Source organism: Berghia stephanieae, chromosome 7 (assembly GCF_034508935.2).
Source record: "Berghia stephanieae isolate SIO BIC M18660-M18661 chromosome 7, UCSD_Bste_1.3, whole genome shotgun sequence".
NCBI lineage: Eukaryota > Metazoa > Mollusca > Gastropoda > Nudibranchia > Aeolidiidae > Berghia > Berghia stephanieae.
Genome location: NC_088366.1, coordinates 61,358,834 through 61,378,670, shown reverse-complemented (window position 1 = coordinate 61,378,670; position 19,837 = coordinate 61,358,834). Strand labels below are relative to the sequence as shown.

The following is a 19,837-nucleotide window of genomic DNA, read 5'->3' as shown; positions in this document are numbered from 1 at the left end:
AGAGATGCATATTCAAGATGGAAGTCGGCTTGGACGAATTCAATCCCTCGTGGGGGTGGGGACATACACTCCTCTCAGTTTGGTGAGAAGTTGCCAGGCTTCGATACCAGTGATAGGAGACATTGGGTGGCTGTGAATTGGCTTCGGTCGAGGAGCTGCCTCACAGCAAAGGCGCTTCATCAGAGGGGACTTTCCACCTGTCCTACATGTAACTGATGTGGACAAGAACCAGAAACGGCAAAGCATCTAGTTGAATGGTGTGTTGTGACGATACTACCGGGCAGGTTCGCACGAATGCGAACCTGACTTTTTTGCTGATTGGGTCGATCGTCGTAACATAGTAGTGTGAGAACCACAAGGAGCTGCTGCCTACACTGAATTAAATAAAGAAAGTGCATGAGACGATTATATAACCGTACAACTTTACATATTTATTCATTTTCAAAGTACAATATTGGTCTTTATTTGCCTGTTCCATAATCAGACACAGAGTAAAAGAGAGCGAGGTTAATTTTACACAACATCAACAACAATCCAAAAGTACACACACTGTTACATAGTACTAAACATAATTATGGATTACAATAATGAGAGAAGCACCATTTTACTGAAGAAATACAAATTATGATGCCACAAAAAGAAATTTATAAAATGACCATAGAAATGGGATTTGAATGTGTTGTGCAAACTGATAGTTTTTTTTGTTTGGTTTTTAAGTAAGAAATTTACACAGCACTTGCGACACATTAAGGTCATTTCATCAACAGTAAAAAGGAAGAAAATAGGATAATCAAAGATTCTAGATTTACGTACAATCAAAAGCACGAGAGAAAAGCTAAGACAAAGGGGAATTGTTCAAAAGGCGAACAGATGAAGATTCCAAGAGCTCACTATCAATGCACTTGGAAAAATAGATACAGGGGGATAGATGGCAAACTGACATGGCGGTTTTTTGCAAAAAAAAATCCCAAATTTTTCAAGCTAAAAACAGCAAAATTAGCAAAAATTTTGCAAAAATTAGAAACAGGTGTAGATTCCAAGAGCACACTATCAAAGCACTTAGTTTGAGATCACTAAAAGTCTCATCCAGACACAATTACGGGTCCCCACTAAGAGGAATACACTCAAATGTTTTACAAATAATATATAATGTATAAAGAAAACATAATACGGTGCATAACAGAGAGATGATTTACAAGGAAAAAAATATCATCTCCCAAAATTTACTATTCATTTGACTGTTTCCCTCTCAGCCAGGGCATCCGGCCAGGACCAGGACAAAACCAAATAATCTCATTCCAAGACAAAGACAGAAAGCAAGTTGGAAAACAGATATAGGGGGATAGAAGACACAGTTCAGTGAGTACCTCCCTGCCCACTATGGAGGTCAGATTTCAAAAGATAAACAAAGGATTTTGAATAAAATATAATTTGTTAAATGAGTTATGAATTTGATTATTTTAATTGCTCAGTATGATAAAAATCTATAGAACAGTAAAGGTGGTGCCCCAAACGTAAACAATAACAAGTTGCTAGTGATTTCCGTTAGGGACCGGAATAATTTACGCACAATATAGGTCTCCCAATTTTGTAGTTTGAGTTGTAGGCAATACACTTTCAGTATTGAAAATATGTTTACATAAAATCTAACAGTTGCAGAAATAATAATATAAGACTAAATTATTATGAAAATCAGGCTCCGAATAATTCTCGTTTTGTCCATACCAGCGCAACAATTTGCTCTGGTCTAAAAATAGATAGACGTAACTTTTGATAAATTTTACCTTTTGTTCCATAAAATATCCATATCTAGACATTATTTGATGCATGATCGAGTATTTATGAATATGTGTTTCTTTTGCCACCTAACAGCCAAATTTTAAAGGTTATTTTCTTTCTATTATTTACATTGGAACGTGAGCTGTCAAGACAGGAACATGTGGTTTGCCATGTGCTTCTCGACCTTTGTTTACGTTTGGGGCACCAACTTTACTGTTCTATTGATTTGTGGTTTCTTCAAAATCGTAAGCATTATATCATATTACATCTATATAGAGACAGAAGATATAAAAAATACGCATGTTAAAAACATTATGAACAAAATAATTAAATCTAATACAGTGCAGAGTGGATATATTGACATCACATCAAAGTCCTGTTTTTTGTTTTGTTTTTGTTTTTAAGGGTTTTACGGCGCTTGCAACACGTTAAGGTCATATCAGCGCCAGTAAAAAGGAAGAAAATGGGATAGTAAAAAGTTCTAAAATTACAAATAAAGCATCCAAGAAAAAGTAAGACATAGGGGAAATGGGAACAAATAGGGATCAGATGTAGATTCCAAGAGCATACCACCAATGTACTTAGTTTGAGATCACCTATAAATCTCATCCAGACACAAGCACAAAATCCAACAAAGAGGAATACACTCAAATGCTTAAATTATAAATTCAAAATAACAAATATAATAATACATAACAGAGAGATGATTTACAAGGAAAAAAATATCATCTCCCAAAACAAGAACTATGCATTTGACTGTTTCCCTCCCAGCTAGGACTCCGGCCTGGGCCAGGACAAAACCAAGTAATCTCATTCCAAGACAAAGACAGAAAGCATGTTGGAAAACAGATATAAGGGGATAGAAGACACAGCATGTACCTCCCTGCCCTCTATGAGAGGTCAGGAACCCCACCCAGTAAGTCCTGTTTTTTTTCTTTTTTTTTTTTTTTTATCCTCTCGCTATATAACATTGGTAAATAAAAATCGCCTTTTTCAACATAAATTTTACCTCAAGACAGTTATATCGACGTTGCGAACCATTGATACCGACAATAATTTGTCTAAAAAAAAAGAATGAATACAATTTATATTCAGTCAAGATATCCTGCAGTGAATTAAAACACAACAGCCAAGGAAATTGCAGAGATATCTTGTGATGTAAAACAACAGTCATGGAAAATGCGATACTATTGTTCAATGACATCCTGTGAATTGTCATTGATCATAACCGTGATGTCAGCAATCAAGTCAGGTCCCGGGTCGTGTAAGCTTTTCTCTGTTTGTTTTTAAGGGTTTTACGGCGCTTGCAACACATTTAGGTTATATCAGCGCCAGTAAAAAGGAAGAAAATGGGATGGTAGAAAGTTCTAGAATTACAATTAAAGCAGTCAAGAGAAAGCATGACAATGGGGAACTGGGAACAAATAGGGATCAGATGTAGATTCCAAGAGCATACCTACCACCAATGTACTTGGTCTGAGATCACCTACAGTCTCATCCAGACACAGGCACAGTCCCCACTAAGAGTAAAACACTAATACATTATACAGTGCGTAACAGAGAGATGATTTAGAACAAGGAAAAAAAATAGCATCTCCCAAAACTTAACTATACATTTGACTGTTTCCCTCCCAGCCAGAGCCAGGACAAAACCAAGTAATCTCATTCCAAGACAAAGACAGAAAGCATGTTGGAAAACTGTTATAAGGGGATAGAAGACACAGTATGTACCCCCCTGCCCACTATGGGAGGTCAGGAACCCCACCCATTGGGACCAGTTTCTAGGCCACTTTTGTAGCTTTCAAGACCCTACACTGTTTATGTTTTTAAGGGTTTTACGGCACTTGCAACACATTTAGGTCATATCAGCGCCAGTAAAAAGGAAGAAAATAAGATAGTAAAAAGTTATAGAAATACAATTCAAGTGGCCAAGAAAAGAGAAGACAAAAGGGGAATTGGTTCAAATAGGAAACAGATGTAGATTCCAAGAGCACACTATCAAAGCACTTAGTTTGAGATTACCTAAAAGTCTCATCCAGACAAAAGCACAGGTCCCCACTAAGAGGAATACACTCAAATTACAAATCGTATATACTATAAAGAAAACATAATACAATGCATAACAGAGAGATGATTTACAAGGAAAAAAATATCATCTCCCAAAACAATAACTATGCATTTGACTGTTTCCCTCCCAGTCAAGGTATCCGCCAGGGCCAGGACAAAACCAAGTAATCTCATTCCAAGACAAAGACAGACAGCTAGTTGGAAAACAGATATAGGGGGATAGAAGACACAGTATGTACCTCCCTGCCCGCTATGGAAGGCAGGAACCCCACCCAGGACCTTACACTGTTTTGAGCAGAAACTTCACGAGGGCGCTTCCTTATTTGACGTCCTTGTCAGTGCTGAGGAAAAGGGTCCATAATAAAAATATTCTTTATTTTCAGAGACAGACCACAATAACAGACTTATTAAAATCAAATAAAGTGAACCGTAATAAATTTCTAAATCGGTCCTTTTAAAGGCCACCAAATCGTCAAGATTGACTTCCCTTGTTATTATATATATCATCTTTTCTTATTTGTTTCCCTTTCATTTTTTTTGGAATGACTAATATATCAACATCACGCTTATATCAAAATTATACCACGGTTCCGACGATGTCGATATATCAGTTTTCGACTGTAATTTTAATATGATCAAGTAGGAAATGACGGCTGGTTAATCAGACGAATACATTTGCTCTATGTTAGCTTTAGTTTCCCCAACCTCCTACCAATGACTGTGCTCGAAGGCAGCATGGACTGTATTTTTCTTCAAAATACTATGAGCAGCATCAATGGTTAACACGCTGTTCAGTTCTTATTGAACTATTTTGTTTCCATTGTCTCTTATTATGTCGACAACGAAACAAGCAAACAACTACTGGCTTTTGCAGCATGGAAGGCAACAACTAGGCATTATAATAATCCATCGGCTGACAAATGTCAAGTTTTACATGAAAATGATGACCACATGAATGTATTCTGTGATATATGGACACGACAGAACAGTTGAGAATTTGACAGAAATAAGGTTGTTAGCACAAACTAATTGCACAGGATTAGTGGCAGTGTTATGTCTGGGCACCAAGGTATTTCCTGTTGAAAACAGTAACAGGGGTACCTGATTACAGCCCAGATGGTCAAAAAGTATCAATCTGTATTGGGAAGATGGTAAGGTACAAAAACTGCTGATAGCAAACCATAGGCACTGCAATTAAATCACTGGAAACTGTCTTCAATTTCAATTGTCACACTGCAATAGTGACACGAGATTGTTTGTTTTTGTTTTTAAGGGTTTTACGGCGCTTGCAACACATTTAGGTTATATCAGCACCAGTAAAAAGGAAGAAAATTGGATAGTAAAAAGTTCTAGAATTAAAATTGAAGCATCCAAGAGAAAGTAAGACAAAGGGGAACTGGGAACAAATAGGGATCATATGTAGATTCCAAGAGCATACCACCAATGTACTTAAGTTTGAGATCACCTATAAATCTCATCCGGACACAAGAACAAAATCCAACAAAGAGGAACACAACAAATGCTTACATTATACATTAAAAAAATAACAAATATAGTAATAATACATAACAGAGATGATTTACAAGGAAAAAAATATCATCTCCCAAAACAATAATTATGCATTTGACTGCTTCCCTCCCAGCTAGGACTCCGGCGAGGGCCAGGAAAAAAACAAGTAATCTCATTCCAAGACAAAGACTGAAAGCATGTTGGAAAACAGATATAAGGGGATAGAAGTCACAGTGTGTACCTCCCTGCCCGCTATGGGAGGTCAGGATCCCCACCCAGGACACGAGATTGAAATGATTGACGATGTTGATTCACGGCATGGAAATGCTTGACAAGACAACCGTTTTATAAATGAGACACTTACGAAAGAATGGGAAATTATTATCATCAACTAAAGGGAAGTGCACGCTTTTGTTTAATTAGGTTAAAAAATCTAGGTTTCATCTCCTCAGAAATGTCATCCATGTCATTCCTTGCAAGCAGTGATTGTAAATCTTTAAGTTTTGAAATCAAAAGAAAAAGTGATGTCAGAAAATATTTAACCGAAAAAGTCACTAAAAAGTTAATTGTTTCTTTGGTATTATCAAAAATTGATAATTAAAGTTCCATTCTGTCAGGACTTCCATTGAAATTCATTCAATTGGTTACTGCAACGTACACAAAATTAAACAGCGTACATAACTTATCAGAAAAAGAAAAAACAACCATATCACTGTAAAAGTAGAGTGGTCAGGGCTGCATGAAGCCTGGGATTGTAATAAATACAAATGAAAAAGTGTACCAGGCCATATCCCTGAAAACTTGAACTGGCTTCCCATCCCCTATACAACAGATTACAAAATCGCTATCAAATGTCTTAATAACCTAGCAGCCCCTCTTTATCTTTCTGAACTCATAAACATCAAGCCTCAAATCAGCAGCCTTCAGTCATCAAGCAAACTCTCTATTACATGTAGGTACTTAAAAACCAAGCTGAAATCTTTCAGTGATCAGCCTTTTCAATGTTATGTTGTAAACCCTGGAATACCCCACCTCTCTCTACTCATTAGAGAAATAAAAAAATATCTCAAATTCCAGTAGAAAGGAAGAAAATGAGATAGTCAAAATATTCTAGATTTACAATCAAAGCATCCAAGAAAAGTAAGACAAAGGGGAAGGGTTCAAATAGGGAACAGTTGTAGATTCCAAGAGCACACTATCATTGTACTTAGTTTGAGATCACCCAAAAGTCACAACTAGACATTAGCACAAGATCCCACCTAGAGGAAAACACTCAAATTTTTACAAATCATGTTAAATATATAAAAATAACAGTACATAACAGAGAGATGATTTACAAGGGAAAAAAATATCATCTCCCAAAACTATAACTATGTATTCGACTGTTTCCCTCCCAGCTCGGATATCTGGCAATGGTCAGGACAAAACGAAGTAATCTCATCCCAAGACAAAGACAGAAAGCAGATATGATACAGGGGCATAGAAGATATAGCAAGTACCTCCCTGCCCACTCTATTATTTAGCATATATGTTCTTTGATCCATGTTTAAATGGAATACAAGAAAGTGTTCGTAACATAATTCAAATCTGTAAAGCGTTTTGAGATGTTGAGTCATGGAGAGCAATAAATAAGTGTCACTTATTATTAAATGAAATAAATAATCTGAAAATCTCAAAAGTATCAAATGACCAAGCAATGACTGTCAAAATTAAGTGGTCTAATTCAAGAACAAGGCCACTTGTAATTTCTTTACACTAAAATAATCTTTAAGACATCTTTAAAATTACTCATTGAATGTGCTATGATATGGCAAGACGGTAAAACAAACTTCAAAGAGCAAAATTAAGCATACTAAAAAAAAACAACTTCAATTGAAATAAGGCAATAATAAGTGCAAAGATAATTTCTTAAATAATTAAGTAATACAATCTCTTAATCATTTAAAACAACGAACTTGTATTTCTGGAAATAAATACTTTATGGCCACAAAATCACACAAAATGTCTAAAATTTACAACATACATTTTACTAATATTACAATTGAAAGATTGACCATTGTAAACTACACTCTTGGTGAATATTACAATTGACACATCATTTTCACAAGATACGATATGCAATTCAAGTCACTTTCACATGTATTCCTCTTCAAAATCATTATTATTTCATTGAAACATTCATCAACAGGCATTACTTTCACTTTCATCAAATGCCCCTAATCAACGTTTGTGTAGAGGGTCCCAATATCTCAGTTGGGAAAGCACTTGCCTCACACACCAAGGGGCTGATCGATCCTGCGCGTAGTCGACTCAGCATTGATTGAGTAGCTGGGTCTGTTAGATCTGGAGGAAAGTACTTTGTGATAGACTAGAATCCTATCAAAAGGATGGCAAGCAATTGTCCGTTTCATTGTATAGAAACCGGGATAAACTCCAGCTCCATGGGCCAAATGGCTCTGAAGGAAAGTTTGTTCAGGCAGGAGATGCCATCTTCTTGGATAAAGTCTCTATAAGGCACCAACTAATCCTGTGATAGTTTCGTTTTTCGTTTTTAAGGGCTTTACAGCGCTTGCAACACATTTAGGTTATATCAGCGCCAGTATAAAGGAAGAAAATGGGATAGTAAAAAGTTCTAGAATTACAATTAAAGCACACAAGAAAAGGTAAGACAAAGGAGAATTGGTTCAAATAGGAAACAGATGTAGATTACAAGAGCACACCATCAAAGTACTTACTTAAAAATCTCATCCAGACACCAGCACAAGACCCAACTAAGAGGAATACACTCAAATGGTTACAAATCATATGTTAAAAATTAAAAAAATAATATAAAACAGAGAAATGATTTACAAGGAAAAAAAATATCATCTCCCAAAACAATAACTATGCGTTTGACTGTTTCCCTCCCAGCTAAGACTCCAGCCAGGGCTAGGACAAAACCAAGTAATCTCATTCCAAAACAAAGACAGATAGCATGTTGGAAAACAGATATAAGAGGATAGAAGACACAGTATGTACCTTCCTGCCCGCTATGGGAGGTCAGGATCTCCACCCAAGTTCCCCTCATAATGTATCCAAACTAGCAGTAAAAAACAAAGGAGGAAGAAAAAAATTGATTGGAGAGTGAATTAACTTATCACTTTTTTTAAAAACATCTAATCACAAGAGGCATGAAAAAAAAATGAAGTGCCAGTAATAATATTCAATCTGTCACTGGTATATTTGAAGGAGGAGGAGGAGGAGAAGAAGAAGAAGAAGAAGAAGAAGAAGAAGAAGAAGAAGAAGAAGAAGAAGAAGAAGAAGAAGAAGAAGAAGAAGAAGAAGAAGAAGAAGAAGAAGAAGAATAAGAATAAGAAGAAGAAGAAGAAGAACAACAACAACAACAACAACAACAACAACAACACCATTAACCACGAGAAGAAAAAGAAGGAAATGCAAATCATTTCTTCATAACAGTAAACCAGTCGTGTAACAATTAATAATGTACACAGTAAAAAGTGAGGCAATTCTATTCAGTTGAATATTGGATTGGAAATTATTGTTTTTCGCTTATCAAGACTTTGCTTCTTGAATTCATTTCAGTTGATAATGCTTCTTAGTTTGGCTGTGTTTGGTTTAAGTGAATTTCACTGTACTGTTAAATTACAAAATATTTTCTGAATTTTTTTATTTCTTTTTAAATATCAAGTGAATCATAAAATTAACATAAACTTTCCTCATTTCATCATATCAGACAAGTGACAGCGTTTCAGCACAACCTCATTTGAGATTTGGCCTCTCTTTCGGAGGGCAGTCTGCTTCGAACACAACTTTCATAAATGAGGCTTGACTCAGTCAGACTGAGTATCATTGTCTCTGCGAATATCATTGAGAAACTGAAAAAAAATTATGGTCTTTCTCAAAGTCTGTATTGAATCTTTAAAGGCCTCAATAATGCTAAAAACCTTGAAAACAGCAGCTAAGATGTTCTATAAATAGAACACTGGGAGAAACGAGAAAAAATGACTGTCATCTGTTAAGTATGGATATTCTTGATAAAGCATACAGGAAAATGGCATAATTGGGAAATTATCAATAATTGTAAATCATTCAAAATATAAATAGTCTCCAATAATTTTTATTCATCTCTTGTTTGTTTGTTTGTTTTAAAGGGTTTTACGGCGCCTGCAACACATATAGGTCATATCAGCGCCTGTAAAAAGGAAAAAAATAGGATAGTCGAAAAAAGACAAATGGGAACTGGGAACAAATAGGGATAAGATGTAGATTCCAAGAGCATACCATCAATGTACTTAGTTTGAGATCACCTATAAGTCTCATCCGGACACAAGCTCAAGATCCAACAAAGAGGAATACACTCAAATGCTAATATTATACATTCAAAATAACAAACATAATAATACGTAACAGAGACATGAATTAAAAGGGGAAAAAATATAATCTCCCAAAACAATAACTATGCATTTGACTGTTTCCCTCTCAGCCAAGGACTCTGGCCAGGGCCAGGACAAAACCCAGTAATTTCAAATTCCAAGATAAAGACAGAAAGCAAATTGGAAAACAGATATAAGGGGATAGAAGACGCATCAAGTACCTCCCTACCCTCTATAGGAATGATTCAACTCTTGGATGATGCTTCAAACAAGTGGGTAAAACCACATGGGAACAATTTATTCAAAGAAATTAACTCCCTTCAACCCCCCCCCCCCCCCCCAGTTTTTCTTATCAAGAGTTCCTTCAGGATAGGAAATTAACGAGACCTGACACAAGTTACAAACAAGATATCTGTACATTCTTAGAAAGAAAACTGAATTTTAGGGAAAAATTCTGTTACAGTTACAACATAAAATGCACAATTTCAAAAAAAAGATGTTATGTCATTCAGTTTGTTAACATATCCATTTCTTTCCAAAAAAAGCAAAATTTTCAACCATTTTCCTCTAAAATTCTGGTGAGAAAATAGGAATTTGATAAATTTTGGCTTTAAAAAAAAACATGTTTGTACCTACAATGCACATCTGTATCAGCAGCAGGTCTGATTTCAACTTTCTCATTATTTAGCAACTGGAGGCAGTTCTGTGGAAGGACTGATATACAGTCTGGATAGACTTTCATTTCCAGGGAACACTGGGATGGACATGGGACCGAACACAGTGTTGTTATGAGGTGGGATGAAAACAGCGACTTGTTCATTACCATCGTTACTATTACTATTGCTACTATTAATCATGTCTGTACAATTACCAATGTTCACATCAGAGTTACTACTCCCATTTCTGCACTTATGAACCTTCCTCATGTGCTTATTCAAATTACCGCTTTCCCCAAAGGTTTTATCACAGATTTTACACTTGTAGGGTTTCTCTCCAGTATGTGTCTTGAGATGCCTATGCAGGGCACTGCTCACAGTAAATGATTTTTGACAAACTTCACAACGATATGGTTTTTCTCCAGTATGGGTTCTCATATGTTTTTCTACACTATCAGGACGACTAAACGCTGTATCGCACACAGAGCATTTGTAAGGGCGCTCTCCGGTATGTGTCCTCATATGCACCTGGACTTCACTACTGGTTCGACACACTTTACCACATATAGAACACTTGAATGGTTTGTCTCCTGTATGCATTTTCATGTGTGAATCGAGGCTGCTCTTTTGAGTGAATGCGCTGAAGCAAATCTGACATTTATATGGACGCTCTCCTGTATGGTTTCTACGATGTTTCTGCAATTGACTGCACTCAGTAAACCCTTTACCGCACACATCACAGACATATGGCCTTTCTCCAGTGTGAATTCTCACATGGGCATGAAGACTGCTACTAACAGTAAATGCTTTATCACACATGGTGCATTTGAATGGTTTCTCACCAGTATGAATTCGAATATGGCAGTGCAAGTTACTCTTGGTGCCAAATGTCTTGTTGCAGACGCTACACACAAAAGATTTCTCTCGAGGTTCGCCTGTATGAATTTTTTCATGTACCATCAAGTTGCTTTTCCTGTTAAAAGACTTGTTGCATTCACTGCAAAAAAATCGTTTTGATTTAGAGGAAGCACGGGGAGGATTTTTGTTGTATTTCTTACAACTGTCATGGCGCAACCCTTCAGAAGAAATATTTGGAGGTCTGTCCATGTCAATACTTCTCTGGCATTGGTGTTCCCCTGCTGAGTCATCAGTGCTAACTTGAACAGTGCTGTGGATATCTGAATGATAAGAAAATATCATAATGAACTGATAGTTTAGTTTTATTTCACAGTGAAACAGAAAGTGACCAATTTAACCCATCAAAACAGAAAAAGTAAAAAGCAGAATATAATAAATGAGCCAAGGTCAAAAGGGGATTTACTGATATGCATGATTTTGAAACCAGATTTAAGGCTAATGATGCACATGCTATCAAGAGTATTTCTTTACAGTTATCAAGTCAGCATGTCTAAGATATGAAATCTGATGGCAAATTTAATTGTTTCTGTTTTGCTCATGGTTATTGAGTTTGGTTGTATTTTCACAAAAAAATACACAGAAAGAGGAGGGCTGGTCAACAAAAGCAAACATGGTGACGAAGCATCAAGACCGAGTTGAAGGCAGCCAGACAAACCTGAGCCCGGCAGGGACAGGGACAGGGACAGCGTGGCTCAGGGGTACGGTCTTTGCTTCATACCCGAAAAGTACAGAGTTCGATCACCCGCCGCTGCACTGTGTGGCCTTGAACAAGTCACCTCGCCTTAGCTCAATTTGCAGCGCTGCACTGCAGCTGACGCCTGGGTTATTCCAGTCTTCCCTTGGAATAGACCCTAGAGACATTTCCCCTATGGGATGAATAAAGGGAATTTTAATTTAATTTAATTTCTTGTTAATAAAGAATACCTCTAAAAATAGAGTCAGATGGAAGAGTACTGTTGCGGCCCTATGTTCCACAAGGAATCAAGAGGCTTAAGTCAAGTGAGTCAAAGTATAACAATGAAAGTAGAGTTAGCTTATTCATCAACCCCGGTGCACTTAATTTTTTTTTTTTTTTAAGTAACCAAGTTAGATTTACAAAACAAAGATCATTGTTGTCACATGGAGTAAGAAGGCAACACCAGACCAATGCATAGCTAAAGTACTTTCAACATTTTTTCAGAAGCAACACCAAAAAGTATCGTCTAATGCAGAGATATGCCCAGTCTAAGTTGACATTGTCAATATTACATACGGCATCAGTTGTTAACTCATAATTTTATATTTACATATATATTTGTGTCTATATTTCTTGTTGATTTGAAAACTTTTGTTCAGCTAAAGTGTCACTTTTGATGATGACACAACTGGATGTTTATTTTATGTGTATAAAAACATGTTTTAAAGTTGAAACTTCTCTGATTGATAACTGTGAGCTATCTAACCTTGAAAATAAAGTTATATGTGGTGGCGAAGATTTTGAGTTACTTGTCTGTGAGTGACACTCTTGTCGTCATCGATCAGAAGTGATGCCATGGACACTTGTCAGATTTGTGTCAAATTTTGGGTCACAAACTTCACATATTATCTTTCAATCATAATAAATACCAGCATTTAAGGTTCCAACTATAAGACATGCCCTTTTTGGAACATAATTAGAGACTTCATAATAAATACACACTTGGCATATGGCACCTTTTGGCCTTGGCTCAAATAGAATATTATGTAGAAAATTCTGTGTACTTGATGTTTTGAGAAGAAAAAAAAAAACAACTCAATTTACCTTATCTTGAATATGTGAGACATTTCTTCATTCGTATAAATCAAAATGTATTATAAAATAGATTTTTAATCTCAATTCAATTATCTGCATGTCTTGATATTACAGGGTGTCTAGGCAAATCACACAACAAAAAATCCTACCAAGTTGTAAAAAGTCCTTATTAATAATTAATATGCATCAAGAATTAAACATGTCAACCTAGTAATGAAAAAATGTTACAATAGAAAAGCGAGCAAAATGTAGAGAATATGCACATAATGACTGTATCCACCAAGTCCCAGCAAAACTCAAGATATTGTTAACTCACTCATTTTCCTCCATAAAAATCGAAATCCTATTTTGAAAATTGTAACCTTGACATTTTGTGAAGTCTGACGTGATACAGTGCAACTTGATTATACATAAAAGTCTGTTTTTATATAATGGGAAATGCATTTCATTCCTTTTTTTTTTTCCCAACTGACTTAGCTTCATTTCTTGCTCTTGCCCTCAGATATTAATTTGATAAAAAAAATATAAACTAAACACATGATATAGATCTAGAAAATTATTACAAAATGAACAGAAGTGAACACAATGAATGCATCCAAATCCCATCTAATCATTCATTGTGAAATCTGTGGGTCAAAGAGTGTCAGATTATTAACAGTGGACCTAATTAATTTAATATATCCTTTTACCTACATATTGAAATTAAATTTTTAAAATTAATGAATGTCAAAATAACATACTGTCTTCATTCGTGTCATCGTTTTCCTCAAATTCACACTTCTCGTCTTGTTCAGCTTTTAGATATTCTGAATATTCTCCATCTGTTATTCCATTTTGCTGAGCATCAACATTAGAAGTGAGGCACTTCACTTCGTTCACACCTTTATTCTCCAACTTGAGATCATCATTGCATCTCTGTATTTCTGAAATATAAATTGATTATGGTAGATGGGCTGTTCTTCAAGCCCTTATAAAATGCACATTTGTGCGTAAAAAAAAACAAAAACAGGTAAATTAAACTTTGAGACTGAAGTGAAATTTTAACACCCACTATTCCATCTAATATCTGTTGGTACCAGTGTAGTTATCCTATTTATTCCCCCCTCTCCTGCCCACACCTTCAATAAATTTATATTCTTGTAATTTGGTTATGCAAAGTAACAAACAACTGAGACTGAGACTTATGCACATGGTGTGAAATAAGTTTGTTTGATGTTTAACAACTTCATCCCTTTTAAGTAGAGCCCACTTTTGGAATGGGAGCATTGCCGTTTTACAGTTCTCTCTGGCAATGCACTAGGATAGGATGATGAGTAACAGCACTTCAAAGCCAAAAGGTTAATCGAGCTGGATTTATCTCAATATTTATGTAGCGTTAGATAATAACAATTACTTGCAACCTTTTGGATGGGACATTTGCCTATCAAAAAGTTCTTTTTGCCCGATCTATCCGACTCGGCTACCTGGGTGAACAGCGGGGTCCATACAAAAATCCAAACTGCAGATGGGAATGTTAGTTACTTTATTTGTAAAGAGAGTGCTCTACCTTACCAACCGAGATATCAGGAACTCTGGTAAGCCACTGTGCTTATAACTTACATAAAAATTCTTGGGGACATCATCTTATTTTTTACCAGTGAGATTGTATTATTTAGAGCAATAAAACACCCAGACTTTTCTTAACTCGAACATTTAATTTATTACTCACAATAAAAAGGGTTAAATTACTTTTTATGAAATGTAATTATTCATGCAGTTGATTCTTCAATATTAGAACTTTTTGGCCTAATTGTTCAATAATTGAAAGGATTTTGTATTGGCAGTTGGTTACATTTATCTTTAGACTCTATAGTTTTTTCTATTTATATTACGTTCCAATATTTTGTTTGTGGTAATTTGATTTACTAAATATAAATAATTTTTAAATTCCAGCTTAAAAAAACAATTTCTGACCACAACGCACAGCGTACACAACGACAACAGTTTAGTTGAGACGGTATCCCGTTCCTGACACCTGCTGACCCGGTCACGTTGAGCGGTCAATCACCGAGAGGAATTTACCTAACGGGGATTGCCGTTTCACTCAATTTAACAATGTTTTGTTTTATTGTCTGTTAGACACCCATATTGAATGAGTTGAAATATCACTACTTGGTATAAAAGTTTATATTTTCTTCTTTTACTGTGTGTTTTTTATTTTTTCATAGTATTACTAGATTTCTCAATATAAGTTATCAATGGACGGTAACAAATTACACAAAAAATAAAGCGGGTGCAACATTTCAAAAATTAGAGAAAAAAAAACGTTGCTATAAATTTGTCTGAATTTTATGTATTATAAAGACAAGATGTAAATACTTCTCCTCACAAAAAACGTATTTTTCCTCAACAAAATATATCCGCTACGAGCATTCAAACTCGTCAGTGTAGTTTGGGGCTGGTCTTTAACTGCATTGCGTTGATGACAAATCGCATTTTATTCATATCATTGATAATGCCGGATGCTCTTTTTTTTCCAATTTTGCTGTTGTTTGGTGACAGGTTTCTGTGCCTTGTTCTCCAAGAAGTCTAAGTCTAAACTTATATTGAGTGATGTGTGGTATGCAGTGGTACTCAATGAGGTGTTGTTTTGGGATTATTTTGTTTGGAAAATATTTTCTGTATGTATCCGTGTAATGTTTTATTGCACTTTGAATATATTGGATTGTGTCTGCTTTGATTGATTTTGTGTGTGAAATAAAGTTGTGCACATGACTATAGGCCTTGTTTATATTGTCGAAAATTAATCCAATACTGCATGCGTCGTCAATGATGAGTGGGTCGCGGGTGCAGTTCTTTGTTTGTTGGATAATTGTAAGTGTAGACTTTTTCTTGTAAGTATTTGTGGCACTGGTTGCCAATGAATGATCTGCTGTGGTAAGCCTGTGGTGTAATGCGGTATTCTGTCCAATTCAGAGGCAATAGGACCATCCCTGAGGGTCAGTGGCTCGTGCATGAGATTTGAAAGTCTCTCCTGCGTTTTGGAGTTTGTTGTTATATTCTACTCTGTCGATATCAAACATGCAAGTGCAACCCGTTTCAAGGTTGATTTATTTATTATTAGCGTCTTGGCAATGAGAAAATACAAAGAAGCTAATGAGTCGTGTGTTCAATGTGCTTTATAATGTGTACATTTTACACATAAATTATGAGTGTGTTCCTTGCTTGTCCAATGCCGTGTCAGTCCCATAGACTAAAAGAATGTCATTAGAATAATTTGAACATTTAAATGGTTTCTTGTGGGCATGTTTCTATTTCTGTGTTAAACAAATCATACCACATGTCCTACATAATGAATTCACTGCTTGGTTATGACTTGCAATTGTGTGGTCCATGCTGTAAGAGAAAATTCAAAATTGACTGAGCGATGTAAGCAATGATATAGTGAATTAATGAATAAAATGAGTTTTAAAACAGTCTGTATTACTTCTCATATCCACGCATACATAACAGCGTACATAAAATTTGGAAAAAGAAAAACCAAATACTTCACCCAATTTGGTGAAAGAAAGGGGGGGGGGGGGGGGGGGGCAGGAAAATTCTAACAAGCAGTTGAGCTAAGTTGAGGCCCAACACACAATGTCATTTAAAATTAAACATTAGCAAGATAATTCAAATTATGCAATTTAAAAATCAAATTAACTCATCATTGAAAAAAATAAAAAATAAAAATATAATTAACAATAAAACCGCAGCGAAATATTACGTTTCAAGAACAAGGCTAAAGAGGTAATATCATTATTACCTGACCTACCGCGGAAAAATAATCATTACAAAATAATGAAAACTGAAGAGTAAATGAAACTTACCTCCTTTCGTAGTAAAACTTGTGCCTTGTGAATCACACCAAAAAAAATTTGAAGTTTATAGCAACGTTTTTTTAGAATCCTGAGGTAATTACAAGTAATTTTATTTAAATGTTATAGAAAAATAGGTGAATTTGAATCACGGCTTGTGGAATAAGTACTGGAGATATTGAAATAAAAATTGGACCGATGGAAAGAGGAGGTCTGCGAGAATTCTTTGCATTTTGGGTGGAATTGCATCGTCACGAAGATCGTGAGGTTAATTGGTACGGAAATCATCCATTGGTATCACCCAATGCACGTCAAATCTACGTTCTGGGAATTGATATCGGCTGACCGCTGTTGACCCCGGTTACCTGTCGGGTGAGGTTACGTCGGCGCTTGGAACAGCGGGAAACTAAACGGTCAGATTTATAGTGCAGTTTAGACGCCGTGAACGATCAAAAGTTGCTTTGGACGATGTACTTTGTAAAGGTTGTGACACTTGTCTTGTGGTGAAACAATTTCATGTGTATTTGTATTTTTAAAGGTTTTACAGAGCTTGCAACACATTTAGGTCATTTTAATTTTAGCGCCAGTAAGGCTAGTCAAAGAATTATAAAGTTGCATTTGTCAGCACACACAAAAATTTATGACAATCTATGACAAACAGTGAGCAGATGTAGATTCAAAGTGTAATTAGTATGAGATCACCTAAAAGTCTCATCCACACATAAGCACAGGATTCCACTAAGAGGCACGTACTCAAATGTTTACAAACCATAATATATATCCTAAACAAACAAAAAAGTCAAAGTACTTACATAACAGAGAGATTTACAAGGAAAAAAAATATCATCTCCCAAAACTAAATATATTTGACTTATATTCCCTCCCTGCCAATGTCTCGGATCAAGGCAAGGAAAAAACCAACGAATCCCATTCCAAGACAAAGACAGCGAAGACAAACTCACAAAACAGACATAATAATAATATATGTCTTTATTGTCTTAAAAATAGTGGCAATTTGTCATAAAATAAAAAAGGGAATAAGACACAGAAAGTGACCTCCTGCCGACTATGAGAGGTAAAAAAAACAAACAAACATCCAGAAACGATTTCCTTTTTCGATCAGTTTTTGCAAGTTTTTATGGTATTTTCATAATCACTAACTGTTTGGGGAAATATTTTCAAATGATTATATGTAGATCTTGTAAAAGTATGGTTGGTATTTGATAAAACAAAAGGTTTGTGTGCTTGTGTGATCTTTCTTTAAATGTATATTTTCTTCTTCTTTGCACTTCCCATTTTATCGCACAACTCATTAAATTTTTCAATGTTTGTTCTTTATTGGGATTCCCTGTATTTTATAATTATTGTAAATTTGTTTCCTTTTGATTAAGGCAGTGTCTACGTCCACGGTAACCGGACACCTAGCCTCAGGATCTACGTACACGGTAGCTCCAGTAACTGGTTTGTCGCTACAATACAAGCTATGGATAGACCTCGCTCTGTATGTGTGTTTGTGTGTGTTATTTTAAAAAATCAAACAATACAATTTAACCCTTTAAGTTCACTAAAGGCGAGATTCAAGGTTACCTTGTATAAATGTTACCGTGTACGTAGATCCTGAGGCTAGGTGCCCGGTAACGAAAATAATGATTATGATACCAAAATATCTGCAATATTCCTCTTATAACAAAGTTATGCATCTTTAATTGAACCCCTCTAAAACTCTTAGTAAAAGCGAACGTAATTTCCAGTCATAACTTTCTTATGGGCGAGTTGGGTCACAATTTGACTCCCACTGCTGCTGCTCACTAAACTCCGTTTGATTAAAATTAGGAGTCCATTGCTAGGATTGATCAACTGCATGATGTGTTAAAAAGCGTGAATATCCATGGAACTGATGAGTTAAATAACAGCACTGACATTTGGAGAAAAAAATTTGACTTAAGTAAAAATTTGAAAACCTTTCTCTTGAATGTCTATGTCATGTCTGACCAGAGTTTCGTTTTCACATTCCATTTCTGAGTGAATCATGACTGAAAAAGAAAGAAAAGAATACAGTTACAATTAACAAAGACATTGGATTAATTAAAATTTGATAAGAATACGAATTATTTGAATTCTTTTTTACGTATTTTTATCTTGACAGGATTCGAATTAAATGTCTACGAATTGTGTGAGATTTACATGGAAATTATGAACCAACTTTCTATATACAAGATAGTTATTGTATCTGTATAGAAAGATCGTTTAAAATCTCTCGAAAACCCCGGAGTCTTAGCATTGGAGTTTGAGTGGGTCGCAAAATAATTGACAATCAAAGAAATCTGCGTTCTCACAAAATGGAGAGGAATGCTTTTTTACATTATCCAAATTCAAATAATCAACAACAAAACAAAAACAAAACTCAAAACAAAACAAAAATTATTTTTGGATCATTGACAAATGAAATGATTGGTATTTGGTGTGTTTAGGTATGAATTATAATATAAGAGAGACGGAGTAAAGCAGAGATGATGTGCGAGTTTCAATATATCTCGCCTCTCATTCAACTTAAATTTTAATCCCTAAAACTAAAATGAAAATCCATTCATGAGTTTAAGAGTTAAAATATTTCAGTAATTTGTGGCATAAATCATTCACTGGTTCATCGCTTACCAAAAATGCCATGTTTACAATGACTCTTTTAGGACATAGTGTGGCAGTGAGAAGAAGTAGGATAAAATATTTCCTCAGTGAAGAGATAATTTTATAATTTATGGTCGACTCGGTTTTTCATCTTTTTATTATTTTTTTTTCTTCCAACGGAATGAACACTGAGATACCAGATAAATATTATAAAAGAAGCCAAATACCAAATACCCCTTCTGTGTCTTGTGTAAATGTTGCTGCTCGAAGAAATAGATAATAACGTGAAATTCAATGTAAGCT

General features: G+C 35.3%; 1 protein-coding gene across 1 annotated transcript; it reads right to left on the bottom strand.

Annotated features, from left to right (window-relative positions):
* Positions 1 to 3,800: 3,800 nt before the first annotated feature.
* On the bottom strand, positions 3,801 to 19,721 carry LOC144977610 (uncharacterized). The gene is made up of 4 exons (XM_078923003.1): positions 19,565 to 19,721; positions 18,871 to 18,942; positions 13,814 to 13,996; positions 3,801 to 11,562 (listed from the first exon to the last, which is right to left on the bottom strand). The coding sequence occupies exons 2-4, from the start codon at positions 18,938 to 18,940 to the stop codon at positions 10,409 to 10,411; spliced, it is 1,407 nt and encodes a 468-aa protein (XP_078779129.1). The 5' UTR covers positions 18,941 to 18,942; positions 19,565 to 19,721; the 3' UTR covers positions 3,801 to 10,408.
* Between the last annotated feature and the right edge of the window lie 116 nt (positions 19,722 to 19,837).

What these genes read in the sequence shown, in the direction of transcription:
- LOC144977610 (XM_078923003.1), bottom strand. Translation starts at nt 18,940, where the DNA reads ATGATTCACTCAGAAATGGAATGTGAAAACGAAACTCTGGTCAGACAT. An exon ending in CATAGACATTCAAGAGAAAG is followed by an intron (nt 13,997 to 18,870) that starts GTTTTCAAATTT and finishes TTTATATTTCAG; the next exon opens with AAATACAGAGATGCAATGAT. An exon ending in CGATGACACGAATGAAGACA is followed by an intron (nt 11,563 to 13,813) that starts GTATGTTATTTT and finishes CTTATCATTCAG; the next exon opens with ATATCCACAGCACTGTTCAA.